The sequence below is a fragment of the Colobus angolensis genome, unplaced genomic scaffold (genome assembly GCF_000951035.1).
Source record: "Colobus angolensis palliatus isolate OR3802 unplaced genomic scaffold, Cang.pa_1.0 Scaffold27, whole genome shotgun sequence".
Taxonomy (NCBI): domain Eukaryota; kingdom Metazoa; phylum Chordata; class Mammalia; order Primates; family Cercopithecidae; genus Colobus; species Colobus angolensis.
The window spans coordinates 12,407,671-12,425,058 of NW_012115932.1; the positions used below are offsets into that span (position 1 = coordinate 12,407,671).

The following is a 17,388-nucleotide window of genomic DNA, read 5'->3' on the forward strand; positions in this document are numbered from 1 at the left end:
AGAGAGAGAGAGGTCAAGCACAGTAGCTCGTGACTGTAATCTCAGCACTTTGGGAGGCTGAGGTAGGAGAATCACTTGAGCCCAGGAGTTTAAGGCCAGCCTGGGCAACAAGGTGTGAGACCCTCTCTCTACAAATTAAAAAATTAGCCAGGCGAGGCTGGGCATGGTGGCTCACAGCTGTAATCCCAGCACTTTAGGAGGCCAAGGCGAGAGAATCACGAGGACAGGAGATCAAGACCATCCTGACCAACATGGTGAAACCCCATCTCTACTAAAATACAAAAAATTAGCTGGTGTGATGCACACCTATAGTCCCCGCTACTCGGGAGGTTGAGGCAGGGGAATCGCTTGAACCCAGGAGGTGGAGAGTGCAGTGAGCCGAGATCGCGCCACTGTACTCCAGCCTGGCGACAGAGTGAGATTCCATCTCAAAAAAAAAAAAAAAATTAGCCAGGTGTGATCGTGCATTCCTATGGTCACAGCTTCACAAGAGGCTGAGGCAGGAGGATTGCTTGAGCCCAGGAGGTCTAGGCCACAGTGAACATGTTCACACCACTGCATTCCAGCCTGGATGGTAGAGCAAGACCCTGTCTCAAAATAATAAATAAATGCAATTTTTAAAATGTTTAGAGAAAATAGGCACAGAGAAGTTAGTAGCTTCCCAGGGTCACATAGCTAATAAGTTATATGTCTTTGAGATTCAAACCTAGCCAGTCTGGCTTCAAAGCTCATGTTTTTAACTACTCTTTCATACTGCCTTTACATTACCAAGCCTCAATTTTCTAAACTATAAGAAAGCAGAGAGCTATTTACTACGTAGGGTTATTTTGAAGGTTAAATATAAGGACTTAGCGTAGTACTTGGCACATAGTAGCACTCTTATATAGCTGCTACTATTATCATGTTCTTCCTGTACCTTCTTGCATCCAAGAATTTTGTCTTTTTCATCATGAGTGTATGAACATGGATTTAATTTTTCTTCCTACTTCTCATTCTAAATGCCAAATCCTGCCATGTTTGTTTTGTGGACCTTGAAGCAGTGTCAACTACTATTCAGCACATTGTTAGAGATCAGTATAAGAATTGCATCTTTCTCCAAGAGGAAGGTTATGGCTCCAGCTTGAAAGCAAAGCACAGAGTTTTCATGTTCTGGGCCTACCGAGCTGATGGGCTCCATCTAAAGAGTTTGGGAGGCCAGGCATGGTGGCTCACACCTGTAATCCCAGTACCTGGGGAGGCACAAGCAGGAGAATCACTTGAGCCCAGGAGTTTGAGACTGACCTGGGCAATGTAGCAAGACTGTTTGTCAAAAAAAAAAAAAAAGCATTTGGGAGTCAAGTTTAGTGTAAGTCTGGAAAACTGCCAGAACATCTGACCTGTGCTCTGATAGCACCCTGAGTGTCCAGGCAACCTTGATGGTTAATCTTTTCCAAGGTTTGTAATAGATCATGGTGAGGAAAAAAATATGTGATTTCTTTAGCTCTCTAATAAATACATTTTAAAATATTCTTAGAATAACTAAATATTTATATCGTAGAATGAGTAAGCCTTCATTTTCCTTCAGGGTTCTTTTAACTTTATTAATGAAGTTTTTTTTTGCCCCCTAGGATTTGTGCAGGTGGATGATGGCAGAAAGATTGTATTTGTCCCAGGGTGTTCCATACCATTAACCATAGTAAAATCAGATGGAGGTTATACCTATGATACATCTGACCTGGCTGCTATTAAACAAAGACTATTTGAGGAAAAAGCAGATATGGTTATCTATGTGGTGGACAGTGGACAAGTGAGTTTGTAGATTTTGTAGATTTGTATGTATTTTGCATTGTCTGATTGGAGGTAAGACAGTATGGTGAGGTTGGTAACATTTGACACTGGATGACTATAAATTTTCCCCAAAGACTAAGATTCAGGACATCAATATAGCATAGAAGAAAGAAAGGATTTGGGTCAGGTGTGGTGGCTCAAGCCTGTAATCCCAGCACTTTAGGAGGCCGAGATGGGGGGGATCACGAGGTCAGGAGATCGAGACCATCCTGGCTAACACGGTGAAACCCCGTCTCTACTTAAAAATACAAAAAGAAAAAACTAGCCTGGGCGAGGTGGCGGGCGCCTATAGTCACAGCTACTGGGGAGGCTGAGGCAGGAGAATGGCGTAAACCCGGGAGGCGGAGCTTGCAGTGAGCTGAGATCCGGCCACTGCACTCCTGCCTGTGCGACAGAGCAAGACTCTGTCTTGAAGGAAAGGAGGAAGGAAGGGAGGGAGGGAGGAAGGAGAAGGAAGGAAGGGAGGGAGGAAGGGAGGAAGGGAGGGAGGAAGGGAGGAAGGAAGGGAGGAAGGGTTTGGACCCAGCCAAACTGGATACTTCCTAGTTTTCCAGCTTGCTGCCACAAACTGGAGACGGTTGTTACTCCTCTGAACCTCAGCAATTGTTCTTAATTAAGCAATAGGGTTGTTGTGAGACCTAAAATGTAATTGAAGTTTCTGCACGTGACCCTGTTCTTCATTCAGTTGTTTGAACATAGTAGAAAATATAACAGTGTTGCTCTTAGTGTTTCTCATATATAGGGAATAAAAGAAGAGGTTTTATAATAACACTTATCTCACAAGATTTATGAGCAATTTGAATTTTACAGATCTATTCCTAAGCAAAAGCGCCTTAAGTCTTTTTTTTTTTTTCTTAAAGAAGACTAGCAAGTAACTTTCCGTTTCTGTTGATTTGTAGTCTGTGCACTTCCAGACAATATTTGCTGCTGCTCAAATGATTGGTTGGTATGACCCTAAAGTAACTCGAGTCTTCCATGCTGGATTTGGTGTGGTGCTAGGGGAAGACAAGTAAGTCTGGAAAATCTGAAGATGGTAATGATATACTTGGTCCCCACATTTACCTGGAAGAGGCTACTTTTCATCTGATACCATATTAGAAATAAGAAAGTCCACAGTTTTCTTTAGTCCACATAAGCTATAATGGTGTAAATCCAGCTGAGTGATTTTGTATCTATATCATCACTGCCGGAGAATGTAGCCTTTTAGGTAGATAGTATGTACAAAGTTTAGTGAAAACCAGACTGTAGACCTAATAGATTATATATAAGGGGTTTCCTCTCCCACAAATCTAAATTATAAAATCTATTACTGTACCTGCTCAGATTTCAGACACTACTTAACAATATAGCTTATGCATTTTATAAATGGTTTTTTTTTTTTTTTTTGAGACGGAGTCTTGCTCTGTCACCCAGGCTGGAGTGCTGTGGCCGGATCTCAGCTCACTGCAAGCTCCGCCTCCTGGGTTCACGCCATTCTCCTGCCTCAGCCTCCCGGGTAGCTGGGACTACAGGTGCCACCACCTCGCCCAGCTAGTTTTTTTTTTTTTGTATTTTTTAGTAGAGACGGGGTTTCACCGTGTTAGCCAGGATGGTCTCGATCTCCTGACCTCGTGATCCGCCCGTCTCAGCCTCCCAAAGTGCTGGGATTACAGGCTTGAGCCACCGCGCCTGGCTATAAATGTTTTTGTTTTTTCCTTCAAAGTTGAACATAGGCAAAAGGTATAAGTTATTGAGATTCCAATTAAGTTTTAAGATTCACTGGTTTTGTTTTTATGTTCTTTCCAAAAATATTGTTTATTGAAAACTATATATTAATATACTTTCAGCTTTTCTATTTTCTAATTTTTTAATATTCTCAATATTTGTAAAATAAAAAGGTAAATACAACCGTGTTTCGATGCAGTAGTCCTCAATTCAAAGGCACAGCATTTTTCATATTTTAACCTCTGGTATTCACTGGTGTCTTAGGATCACTTACCAAAAATCTGTGGCATCTTCGATTTGGTGACAAAGCCTAAATATTTCCATCCTACAAAGGTGGTAATACTTCTAAAAACCATGTGGAGTAGCTCAAGATGTTTGGCCAGCCAATGTACAAAAGCCCTAATTGAACATGTAAGAGACAGATTAGATGTGTTAAGATATTATCTTAGATACAGATTATGTGGAGCTCAAAGACCTTGTTGGAAACAACATTTTCTAAATGTGTTACTGCTCCACGGATCTGCACTTTTTTGAAATCAAAAGACACTAAGGCCGGGCACAGTGGCTCTCATGTCTGTAATTCCAGCACTTTAGGAGGCCAATGCTGGAGGATTGCGTGAACCTAGGAATTGAAGACCAACCTGGGCAACATTGTGAAACCCCATATCTACCAAAAAAAAAAGAAAGGAAACTTAGCCGGGCATAGTGGCATGGAGGTTACAGTGAGGTGAGATCACATCACTGGGCTCCAGCCTGGGTGACAGAGTGAGACCGTGTCTCAAAAAAAAAAGAACAACAAAGAAGACACTAAGTCCTTATTATAGTGTTTATGGACATAAAGTTTTTTAAAACAAACCAATAAGTTGAACATTACTTAACAGTATCTTAGTTTCTTAACAGTTGGTTTTTTGGACATGTAGATGATATTCTGACACTTGCTTAAAATTACTCACTAGTGCTCATATGGCATTTAATTCATTTGTCATATAATGGCTACAGGATTCTTGATAATTTTTAAAATTTTTCTGCACTCAGCATCATGTAATTACAGCATCCTATCCCTTTTTTTTTTTTTTTTTTTTAAATTTTGGGCCAGGCGCAGTGGCTCACACCTGTAATCCCAGCACTTTGGGAGGCCAAGGCGGGTGGATCATGAGGTCAGGAGTTGAGAGCAGCCTGGCCAACATAGTGAAACCCCATCTCTACTAAAAATACAAAAATTAGCTAGGCATGGTGGCAGGCGCCGGTAGTCACAGCTACTCCAGAGGCTGAGGTAGGAGAATGCTTTGAACCTGGGAGGCACAGGTTGTAGTAAGCCAAGATCACACCATTGCACTCCAGCCTGGGTGACAGGGCGAGACTCCATCTCAAAAGAAACAAATTTGTTTTGTTTGGTTTGGTTTTGAGATAGGGTCTCACTTTGTCACCTAGGCTGGAGTGCAGTGGCATGATCACAGCTCACTGCAGCCTCAACTTTCCAGGTTTACATGATCCTCCTGCCTCAGCCTTCCGAGTAGCTGAGACTATAGGTGTGCACCACTACACTCGGCTAATTTTTTCCATTTTTTGTAGAGACAGGGTCTCACTATGTTGCCCAGTCTGGTCTCACTGGGCTCAAGTAACCTCCTATCTTGATCTCCCAAAGTGCTGGGATTACAGACATGAATCACCACGTCCAGCCCCCTTTTTTTTTTTAAGGTAATTTAAATGATAGGTCACCAGTGGCAACTTACCATATTTTAAATATTTATCTCAAAATGCTCATAGAGGGCTTGGCGTGGTGGCTCACGCCCGTAATCCCAGCACTTTGGTGGGCCGAGGCAGGCAGACCACAAGGTCAGGAGATCGAGACCATCCTGGCTAACATGGTGAAACCTCATCTCACTAAAAATACAGAAAATTAGCCGGGCATGGTGGCGGGTGCCTGTAGTCCCAGCTACTCTGGAGGCTAAGGCAGGAGAATGGTGTGAACCTGGGAGGCGGAGCTTGCAGTGAGCTGATTGTGCCACTGCACTCCAGCCTGGGAGACAGAGTGAGACTCTGCCTCAAAAATAAAAAAAAAAAAATGCTCACAGAGGGGGATGGGACTTAAAAAAAGGTTTGTTAGTTTTTTTAATGCATACAGATTCTGCTATTTTTAAATGACATTTTCTGTTTTAATTTTTTGAGTGATATTTCATCATCTTCCTGCTATTTCTTGTACATCTGTTTATTGAGTATGTGCTGTGCGTGGTGTTGGTTGGATGCTGCACAATGTGTACACACAGATACACAGAACGTGACCTCCTCTCTGAAGGAGGCTATCATCTAGAGCAGAACAGTGTTCTGTGGAGCTTGTGAAAATACACTTGCAAGGCCCGCTGTGGAAGTTGCTGACTTATTAGGTCTAAAGTGGGTATTAGTCATCTGTGTTTCTTTTAAAGCTCTCTTGGTATTCAGATATGCATCCCTCATTGTAGAGCCACTAGTCAGAACAGACCAACACAAAAACAAAAATTCAAGGCAGGCACAGGTAGGGAGTAACTGAAAGGAACAGTAATTGCAAAGTAGAAACATTAAGGAAGGTTTTCTTTAGCATTTTGAACTGGTCTTCATGATGAGTTTCATTTTATCAGAAATTTGGAAGTTGGACACTTGAGTGTATGGCATAAAGCTATGGAAATATATAGTACATTTGTGGGATAATAAAGGAGTTTTAATTCTATATAAGCAGAATTTTACAAGGCAAGTAGATTCTTGCTTAAGCAAGCTCTGAAAATAAAACTAACAGAAAGTAGCACATTCATTTTGGTACTCTTTGTGTTAGAAAAGCATGCTTAATTTTTGAGGGATTTTTTAACCCCCCCCTCCAAAAAAAGGAAAATGATATTATATCCTTGGTGTTTTATAAACTTTTTGTTTAATAGATAAAATTCAATTTTCTCAAAATGCTTTTTTAACAGCAGCTGCCCAGGGCAGTGCTTATTAGTCCTTTTGCCATATCCATAGTGATTCTGATTGCAGTAGATCTGACCAGGACCCTAGCATCCTGGATCCTGGGGTTTTTTCTCTTTTTTCTTTTCTTTTCTTTTTTTAAAGCAACTGGGCCAGGTGCAGTGTCTCCGGCCTGTAATTCCAACACTTTGGGAGGCTGAGGTGGGAGGATCACTTGAGACCAGGAGTTTAATAGGAGCCTGGGCAGCATAGCGAGAAGACACCATCTCTACAAAAACTAAAAATTAAAAAATTAACCAGGTGTAGTGGCTCGCACCTATAGAATTAGCTACTTGTGGCCGGGCGCGGTGGCTCAAGCCTGTAATCCCAGCACTTTGGGAGGCCAAGACAGGCGAATCACGAGGTCAGGAGATCAAGACCATCCTGGCTAACACGGTGAAACCCCGTCTCTACTAAAAAATACAAAAAACTAGCTGGGCGAGGTGGCGGGCGCCTGTGGTCCCAGCTACTCGGGAGGCTGAGGCAGGAGAATGGCGTAAACCTGGGAGGTGGAGCTTGCAGTGAGCTGAGATGCGGCCACTGCACTCCAGCCTGGGCGACAGAGCGAGACTCTGTCTCAAAAAAAAAAAAAAAAAGCTACTTGGCAGGGTAAAGTAGAAGGATTACTTAATCCTAGGACTTCAAGGTTACAGTGAGCTGTGGTCATACTACTTCACTCCAGCCTGGGTGACAGAGCAAGACCCTGTCTCTAAAAATAAATAAATGAGTGAATGAAGCAAGCAAGCAACTGGCTGCTCAGACATCTTTTTTAAACCTTGCCAGGTGATTCTGGTATGAGTCAAGGCTTGGTTACCACTGAACAAGAGGAATTAGTATACAGAGAAATTCAAGTGAGATTTCGTCAAAGAATTTCCTGACTTTCCCAGCAATTCTAGAAACATATATTTTGATTAGTAATTTTTCTAAAAAGGTGAAACATCTAAGCCAAACTTTGTATTCCAAGAAAGTGAACAAATGAACAAATATCTTCTTTCTCTGTTAGGAAATTTATTAAAGGTAAATATGTAGAGAGAGCTGTTGAGGGCTACAGCATTGGATGCTTTGGGTTGAGGGCTGGAGATGAAAAGCACTTGAAAGCACAGTGTTTCATTTAATACTCTCCTTGCTTGATGATTGGCATAAGGCATTGTTAACATTGGCATCAACCCTCTCTTAATAGTTCTCGGGGCAACATAGACCTTAGAGATTTGAAACATATGTTGAAGTTTGTGGTCAGGTCTCAAACTTTCATTTTCAAAGATTTCTAAGTTGAAAAGCCTGTTTCAAAATCTGATTGGGGGTTTTACATTTTTTAGGAAAAAGTTTAAAACACGTTCGGGTGAAACAGTGCGCCTCATGGACCTTATGGGAGAAGGACTAAAACGATCCATGGACAAGTTGAAGGAAAAAGAAAGAGACAAGGTAATCCAAAGCCTTATTGGCATGTGCGTCAATCATTGTGATTTTTCATTTTTGTTTTTGTTGAGAGAACTAAGGAGAATTATAAGGAGTCAGTCCCACCTAGGACAAGGCTCATATTGCTCTGACTTTATTGCACAGTAAGTTTATCTTGTGAATTGCTGAGCATTTATTTAGAAAATATAGTTCTTGGCAATTAAAAAAGATCTTGGCGTTTTCCTCCTTTGTTAATGTAGCTTAGTATCTGTGCTGCTTAACAGCAGTTCCCAGTGATGGGAGAATATTGCAGACTGAAGGGGTTTGATTCTTCAACTCACATCAGAGTCTACATGTGCCATGCTCCTTCTTTGGAGCATTTGTAGAGTGGTCATAGCAGTCAGTTCTTGCCACCCAAGGCCATTGATGAACCTTCAGAGCAGGCAACATGATGGCCTTTCATAGCTCCCTTAGAAAAGACTATGGTTCAGTTTGTGTGGAATTTGGAGGAATGAAAAAGAAAAATCAACAAGAACTTTTTTTTTTTTTTTTTTTTTAAGTTTAGAACAGTAGAGGAGAGGTCATGCATACCTGAGACTGGGTAATTTATAAAAGAGATTTAATTGGCTCTTGGTTCTTCTGGCTGTAGGAGCATGGCACCAACATCAGTTGGCTTCTGGGGAGGCCTCAGGGAACTTTTATTCATGGGGGAAGGTGAAGGGGAAGCAGGCACTTCACATGGCTAAAGCAGGAGCAAGAGAGAGAGGGTAGGGGGAGGAGGTACCACACACTTAAATGACCGGATCTCACAAGAACTCTATCACCAAGACACCAAGCCATAAGGAGTCTGCCCCCATGGTCCAGCTAAATCACTGGTCTAGGCACAACTGGCACAGTCAGATGAAAAGTGGAAAGTTAGGCCAGCGCGGTGGCTCACACCTGTAATCCCAGCACTTTGGGAGGCTGAGGTGGGTGGATCACGATGTCAGGAGTTCAAGACCAGCCTGGCCAAGATGCTGAAACCCTGTCTCTACTAAATATACAAAAATCAACTGGGTGTGGTGGCACGTGCCTGTAATCCCAGCTACTTTGGAGGCTGAGGCAGGAGAATCGTTAAACCTTAAAGAGGTTGCAGTGAGCCAAGATCAAGCCACTGCACTCCAGCCTGGGCGACAGAGCAAGACTTTGTCTCAAAAAGAAAAGTGGAAAATTTAGTCATCTAGCTGTTTGTTAGTCTGCCTGATGACAAAAATTGCTTTGACTCTTTTTAACCACCCCAGCTAGTATTTTTTTAAGTTAATTTTAAATGTGTATGGTAAAATGCACAGCTTAATAAATTTTTACATATATATGCCTTAGAACACAAGATATATTTCCATCACCCCAGAGAGTTTCCTATCACCATAAATCACTTTTGCTTATTCTGAAATTTCATATAAATGAAATCACATAGTATGTGCCCTTTTCTATGTGCATCAGTAGTTCATATGTTTTCGGTTTTGTTTTGTTTTTGAGACAGAGTCTCACTCTGTCACTCAGGCTGGAGTGCAGTGGCAAGATCATGACTCACCGCACCTCGACCTCCTGGGCTCAAGTGATCCTTCTACCTCAGCCTCTCGGGTAGCTGGGACTATAGGCACCCACTGCCACACCTGGCTAATTTTTGTATTTTTTGTAGAGATGGGGTTTTGCCGTGTTGCTGAGGCTGGAACTCCTGGGCTCAAGCAATCCGCCCACCTTGCCCTCCCAAAGTGCTAAAGTTACAGGCATAAGCCACCACACCCAGCTGTAGTTCATTTGTTTTTATTGCTGCATGATATTCTGATATATGAAGGTGCCACATTTTGTTTATCCATTCTCCTATTGATGGACATTAGAATTATTTCCAGTTGTTGGCTGTTCTGAATACAAAGGTATTTTGAACATTGTTATTCAAGCTCTTTTAGAGGTACATGTGCTTTTTCTTTTGGATATATATCTAGGAATGGCATTGCTGGGTTGTAGGGTTGTCTGCTTAACTTTATTAAAAATTGCCAAGGAGAAAGTGGTGACTGTTGTATACTCCCACTACTAACATATGAGAGTTTCATTGCACCATATGTTTACCAACATTGATGTATTAGTCAGGGTTCTCTGGAGGAACAGAATAGGATAGATACATATAAAGAGACATTTACTAAGTATTACACATTAACAAGGTCCCGCAATAGGCTGTCTGCAAGCTGAAGATCAAGGAGAGCCAGTCTGAGTCCCAAAACTGAAGAACTTGCAGTCAGATGTTTGAGGGCAGGAAGCATCCAGCACAGGAGAAAGATGTAGACTGAGAGGCTAGGCTAGTGTCTTTTTTTCACGTTTTTCTCCCTGCTTTATATTCACTGGCAGCTGATTAGATGGTGCCCACCCAATTAAGGTTGGGTCTGCCTTTCCCAGCCCATGGACTGAAATGTTAATCTCCTTTGGCAACACTGACAGACACACCTAGGATCAATACTTTGTACCCTTCAGTCCAATCAAGGTGACATATTAACCATCACAATTGGTTTAGTCAGTGTTTTTTATTTTAGCTTTTCTGATGAGTGCATAGTGACTTACTGTGGTTAAAATTTTCATTCCTCTGATGAATAATGATATTGATGATACTGACTACCTTTCCTTCCTCCCTCCCTCCTTCCCTCCCTCCCTTCCTTCCTTGTTCTTTTTTTTTTTCTCTTTTCTTTTCTTTTCTTTCTAGAATCTCACTCTGTCACCCAGGCTGGAGCGCAGTGGCATGATCTTGGCTCACTGCAGCCTCCATCTCCCGGGTTCAAGCACTTCTCCTGCCTCAGCCTCCCGAGTAGCTGGTAGACTACAGGCACATGCCAACACACCAAGCTAATTTTTGTATCGTTTGTAGAGATGAGGTTTCGCCATGTTGGCCAGGCGAGTCTGGACTCGTGATCTGCCTGCCTCAGGCTCTCAAAGTGCTGGGATTATAGGCATGAGCCACCGTGCCCAGCCTGACTGCCTTTTCTTAGGCTTATTGGTCATCTAGATAATCTTCTCTTGTGAAGAGTCTGTTAACTCTTTTGCCCATTTATCATCATTATTATTTTGCATTAAACAATCAGTACTTACATTTATCTATATATTTTTGCCCTTTCTTGCAGTTTTTTTGCTTACACCTGCATTAGTTTTCCACAATCTGAAGGTCTTTATTTTTTTTACCACAAGTCTGCTGGGGCGACAGATTCTTTCAGAATTTTTGTTTGTCCAAAAATGTCTTTATGTTGCCTTCAGTTTTGAACAATGTTTTTATTGGGTATGGAATTCTAGTTTGGCAGCTATTTTCTTTCAGCATTTTTAGAGATGACATTCCACAGAACCGGAGAGGACCAGTGGGGCTGGGGGAAGGAAATAAATAAAAATGATATTCCATTGTCTTCCAGCTACCATAGTTTCCTTCGAAAATCAGTTGTAAGTTTCATTGTTTCTCCTTTGAAAGTATGCATCTTTTTCTCAGACTTTTTTTAGTATTTTTCTTAAGCTTTATTTTCAGTACTTTGACTAAGAAATGCCTAAGTGTGGTTTAGGGAGTCATTTTTCTTTTTACCCTCTGGAGGGCTGCCGAACTTCCTAAATCTGTGGGTTGAGTTCTTTCGTCAGGTTAGGAAAATTCTTGGCCATGTCTCTTCAAATACTACTACTTTTCCTCATTCTGTTATTTTTGGTACTCCAAGTACGTATGTTAGAACTTTGTATCTCATGTGTTTCTTATGCTCTAATTCATTTTTTTCTCTTTGCTTTATTTTGGATATTTTCTGCTTCAGATATTATATTGTGGTATTCTATGTTTAAGGTATTTTTTGAAATTTTTCATCTTTTCTTCCAGTTTTCTTACTCTTTTCCTTTTAATTTTTTGAACATGTTAATCATAGTTTTCTTTAAACATTTTAAAACAGTTTAGACATAAAAAAGTTGCAAGATAGTATGAAGAATTTTATATATTTCATTTAGTATCCCCAGATACTAATATCTTTCATAGCTATACAGTATGATTATCAAAATCAGGAAATTAACATTGATACAATACCATTAACTAATCTGCAGTCCTTATTCTGGTTTCACAGTTGGTGTCACTCATGTCCTTTTTCTAGCCTAAGATCCAGTCCAGGATAACATGTTACATTTAGTTATCATGTCTCCTTATCTTTAATCTGGGCAGTTAGTTCCTTGGTCTGTCTTTGACTTTCATGACCTCGACACTTCTGAAGTCTGCTGGTCAGTTAGTTTTTTTGGAATATCACTTAGTTGGATTTGTCTGATATTGGCTGCTGTTCTGTTAAATTCTGTTTCCAGGTTATACAGTCTTATAAGTCATACTCTGTTTCCAGGTTATACAGTCTTACAGGAATAGATGTAGAGTTCTTATCAGTTCATCATATCAGGAGACACAATATTGATAAGCTTCATGATTAATAATAATAATTTTGATCTCTTTGGTAAGGTGATAGTGTCAGTTTTCTCCCCTGTAAAGTTAGTATTTTCACCCTTTGTCATTAATAATTATTTTTTAGGTAGCTTCATCTTAAACAATTTCAGACTTTAAAGTTGCTGTTATCTTTTTTCTTTTGTTTCTGCTTTCTTGATTCTCTCCTAGCCCTTTCTTTGTAGTCCCCCTTCTTAGTATTTAGTTATTTCATGTTGCTCTTGAGACCCCCAAGAGATAGGGGTCTCACTATGTTGTCCAGGCTGGTCTCAAACTCCTGGCCTCAAGTGATCCTTCCACCTCAGCCTCCCAAGTAGCTGCATTATAGGCGTGAGCAATTATACCTGGCTTATCTTGCTTTTTTAGAAAGCTTTGTTATTGGGTGCTGAGCATTATGAAGATAAAATTATAAAGATTCTGGCTGAGGTTATTTCCCTCCAAGACCATTAAGTTTCCTTCTAGCCGACAGACAGCATACCAGCTGATTATCTTGACCCTGTTTGTATTGGCCGTATGCTTCTTTAGGGCTGAACTATTTAAATTTTACCTTTATGACTTGGGTGAGGTCCTTACTCTTGAAATATGACCCTCTGGCCATATTTCAATGGCGTGTGTGCTAATGCCCTTCCATTTTGCTGCTATAGAACTGCCTAGTGTCACACAGTTGCTAAAATCTCTGCTCAGCTCTTTAATTACCACTTGCTCTTTCGTGATAGATTTTTTGGAGTCTTGCCTTGTGCATGCCAGCCGTATGACATTTGAAAGAAATTTGTTCACAGTGTCTTTGACTCCTCTGTGGCTCCTTCTTTTTGGGGATTGTGTCCTTGCTTCTTTCGCAGCCCCATACTCTTAAACTCTTGTCTTCTCACCTTAGTAAGACCACTTCTTTCTGCTTGGGTTCTGTCCCCCTTGTCCATTATGTAGTGATTTGAAAAATGCCCTTAGGGAAAAAGCCAAGTGAATATGGACTCATTCCCTATGTTTCGTTCTTCCAGGAACTGTGTTTTGTTCTTCCAAGAACTTCAACTTTGCTTGTGTTGATGCTCTCTAGTGACGTCAAACAGTTGTTTCATATGCTCAACCCAGTTTTAAATAGATGCTTTGGGTAGAATGGTTAGTCTGCTGCAAGGTACTCTGTCATGGGCAGAAGCAAAAATCCTTAATTACTTACTTGTGGCCTAATAATGCTTCAGAATACTTGAGCAAATATTAGCAAAACAGTGAATGGGTTCTTTTATCTACTCTTAATACACCCTTGATTTCAATTAATTATTTAACCCTAACTTTTTGTTTGTATTTTTCTGTGTTACTCTGTTTCCTATAACCTCACAATGTTCATAGTATGAAGTGGATATAAACTAATAATTGATGCTTCTGGTTTCATATCTACTGAATACGTTGGAAAAAGGTATTCATGCTGACATTTTATATTTTACAAATTCAGTTTCTTATAGAAACATTCTTCATTGTGCATAACGCGTTTTATATTTTCATTATTTTCTTTGTACATTGGCCCATGTCCTTCTGCCTCGGTGTCAGTGTTTATTAAAGTTCATTGGTAAAAGAATACCATTAGATGTTCCCTACCCCAGTCTTATACCTATGAGACACCAGGGCAAAAGCAGCAGTCAGTAAGCTATGAAATACTGTTTTGTTTTCCCCAAAGGTCTTAACTGCAGAGGAATTGAATGCTGCTCAGACATCCATTGCGTATGGCTGTATCAAATATGCTGACCTTTCTCATAACCGGTTGAATGACTACATCTTCTCTTTTGATAAAATGCTAGATGACAGAGGAAATACAGCAGCTTACTTGTTGTATGCCTTCACTAGAATCAGGTAATTGTAGGTAGGCATTGTTTTATTTTGAATCAAATGAAAACATAGTTAGTTACTCAAAAATGTATTTTGTTTTTGAAATGAGACAGGGTCTTGGGCTCAAATGATCCTCCCACCTCAGCCTCCTGAGCTGGGATTACTGACATACTGCCATTACACCTGACTTCTAAAGTGTGTTTTGTTTGTTTGTTTGTTATTTGTTTGTTTTTGAGACAGAGTCTCACTCTGTTGCCCAAGCTGGAGTGCAGTGGCACCATCTCGGCTCACTGCAACCTCCAACTCCTGGGTTCAAGTGATTCTCCTGCCTCAGCCTCCCCAGTAGAAGGGATTACAGGCACTCACCACCATGCCCAGCTAAATTTTGTATTGTTAGTAGAGACGGGGTTTCATCATGTTGGCCAGGCAGGTCTGGAACTCTGGACCTCAAGTAATTCACCCGCCTCAGCCTCCCAAAGTGCTGGGATTATGGGCATGAGCCATCGCGCTCAGCCTAAAGTGTTTTTTTCAGGTTTATTTTTCTACCTACAAGCATCTTTGGAAATATGTCCTCTTTTAGTATTGCCAGTTATCCCAGAATCCCTAAACCTGGCCCTAACTGCACTTGCCTATACTCCCCTAGATGCTCTATGTTTAAATACCTAGAAAGTGTCAGCTGATCCCCTAAAAGAATTACATTTCCATTTTTAGTATTATGAAATACTTTAGATCAGGTTATTAGTTTTGCCTAATAGTATGCCATATAATAAAATACTTCATTTTATAGGAACTTCTTTTCAATTGGTGATAATTTCTGATTTACGTGAATCACTTCTTAGTACATATTTTCGAGTGGAGAATGAGTGTGCCTAACAAAAGGGAATGGTGGTGGTTGCCTGATGATTTTTTTTTTTTTTTTTTAAGGTCTATTGCACGTCTGGCCAATATTGATGAAGAAATGCTCCAAAAAGCTGCTCGAGAAACCAAGATTCTTTTGGATCATGAGAAGGAATGGAAACTAGGCCGGTGCATTTTACGGTTCCCTGAGATTCTGCAAAAGATTTTGGATGACTTATTTCTCCACACTCTCTGTGATTATATATATGAGCTGGCAACTACTTTCACAGAGTTCTATGATAGCTGCTACTGTGTGGAGAAAGATAGACAGACTGGTGAGTGTCTTTTTTTTTTTTTTTTTGTGAGAGACACGGATCTAGCTCTGTCCCTTGGGCTGGAGTACAGTGGTGAAATAGCTCACTGAAGCCCCAGACTTCTGGCCTCAAGTGATTCTCCCACTTGAACCTCCCAAATGGCTGGACTTAACACGTGTGAGCCACTGCACCCAGCTCCAAGTGTCTCATTTAGTAGCCATATTAGGGATAGGGTGCCATCAAAGCATTTGAATTGTGTGAGAGTGGTTTTCAGATTTACTTTATTCATGGAAACTTCCACTTTTTCCCTAACAGTTGCACAGTGATCCATATCATATATAAAAGACAAAATGTGAAGTAGCGCTTTAAACCAGAAATGAAACTCTGCCCACTTAGTCTGTTTTTCTACGATTAGGCACATGAGATGGAACCTTAGGACTCCAAAGAAAACAATTGGAAGATGACTGAGAGTAGGACGTTTCCAACAAACACAGTGTATTTGTGGCTCCCAGAAGGAATCTTTGGGTGTTTTTGATAATGGAAACTTCTTAGAAAACAATTGTTATCTTTTCTTACCTTAGGCTCTCTGCACTCTGTCATATTACATAGTTAATGAAGTAGCCGGAATTAATGTATTATAAGGCAAGTAGGCATTTGTTAAAGTCATGCCTGAGGACTGAAACTCTACTAGGGAAAAAAAATCAATATGATAATGAAGTTTATAGTTATTTCAGACCATGAGGCCTAGGAAAAATTTTTAAAAGGTAAAATTTACTGTTCTCATCATTGCGGACCTTCTCTCTCTTAATAGTTAAAAACATATTTCTTAACAGAAATACCTTTATTTTTTAAATTGTCTGTCTTCATAGTTTAAAGTAAAGAAGATTCTAGTTAAAACCCAAAAACATCTGTGGGTTGGGCTATGTGCACTTCCAACTAAAATTTCCAAGTAACATAGATTCTTTAATAATGATTTTCAAAAAGGAAAACAAGTTAATAACTTTTTTCTGTCTTTTCAGGAAAAATATTGAAGGTGAACATGTGGCGTATGCTGCTATGTGAAGCAGTAGCTGCTGTCATGGCCAAGGGGTTCGATATCCTGGGAATAAAACCTGTCCAAAGGATGTAATCCTTCGTAGGTTTGAACACTGTGTTTTTACCAAAGTGGCCATTGGCACTGTTTGCTTTTTTACAATCATGTAGACACAAGCATAAGTAAAGAAAATTTGTCAACTATGCAAAATGTGGTTCCTTATCTCTAACAGCTAGAATTCTAAAAAGAAAAAAATCACTTCCACAAATATGCTTATATCTTGCTGAGCATTAAACCAAAATGACTTAGTGGAGGCCACAAAATAACAGGATTTGTGCACCACAGTGAGAGTGTATTGACTTTGCAGGAATGTGGTTTATTAATTTTAATTAGGTAAGAAATCCCATTTATTGACCCTGAAAAGGCCCCAAGAATTTACACCTCTTTATTGTCCCATTCATGTTTCATTTCATTGTTCTGTGAGAGATACTTACCCTGTTTTACAAGTAACAAAACTTGAGACTGCGCAGAGATAAGTAACTTGCCCTGGATTGCTCAGGAACAAAATTAAGATTCACAGCTGTGCACGTTAAAATCCCAAATTCAGGCTATTTCCATTTTAAGAAAAGATGACACTGGCAATATAACAGACTTGGGTTTGGGAGAAGGGGGCAAGGAAACGTAGATTGGAAATTTTCCTGAAGCTCAAGATTTAACTTTTAACACCTCATTGGCCAGATGCCAATCCCAGTTGCAAAGGAAGGTAGAAACCTAGAATGAATGTCCAAGCTATGAAGAGGATTGCCATGATTTCCTTAGACCAGTCACTATTCATCCCCTGGGCAGGGCATATTGTCTCATTTCATGAAATTGGAGTCTTTGTAGCAGCACAGAATACAGAGATTGGTAGTGGCAGCGAGAGGTTTTGGGGTACAGCTCAGCACACTGATTATTGAGTCAGCAGTTAATGGAATCTGCCAACACAAAAATGAAATGAGATTCCATGTAAAGCCAACACAATAGAA

The 17,388-nt window shown here is 40.4% G+C and overlaps 1 protein-coding gene across 1 annotated transcript in view; it reads left to right on the forward strand.

The window, feature by feature from the left end:
- The window catches only part of RARS (arginyl-tRNA synthetase), a 36,298-nt gene extending 19,734 nt beyond the window's left edge, over positions 1-16,564 (forward strand). Inside the window, exons 10-15 of the mRNA XM_011947746.1 lie at positions 1,608-1,786; positions 2,727-2,836; positions 7,821-7,926; positions 14,031-14,203; positions 15,104-15,351; positions 16,350-16,564. Coding sequence (XP_011803136.1) covers positions 1,608-1,786; positions 2,727-2,836; positions 7,821-7,926; positions 14,031-14,203; positions 15,104-15,351; positions 16,350-16,459 — 926 coding nt within the window. The 3' untranslated portion in view covers positions 16,460-16,564. The remainder of the gene's footprint in view (positions 1-1,607; positions 1,787-2,726; positions 2,837-7,820; positions 7,927-14,030; positions 14,204-15,103; positions 15,352-16,349) is intronic.
- Positions 16,565-17,388: the final 824 nt, after the last annotated feature.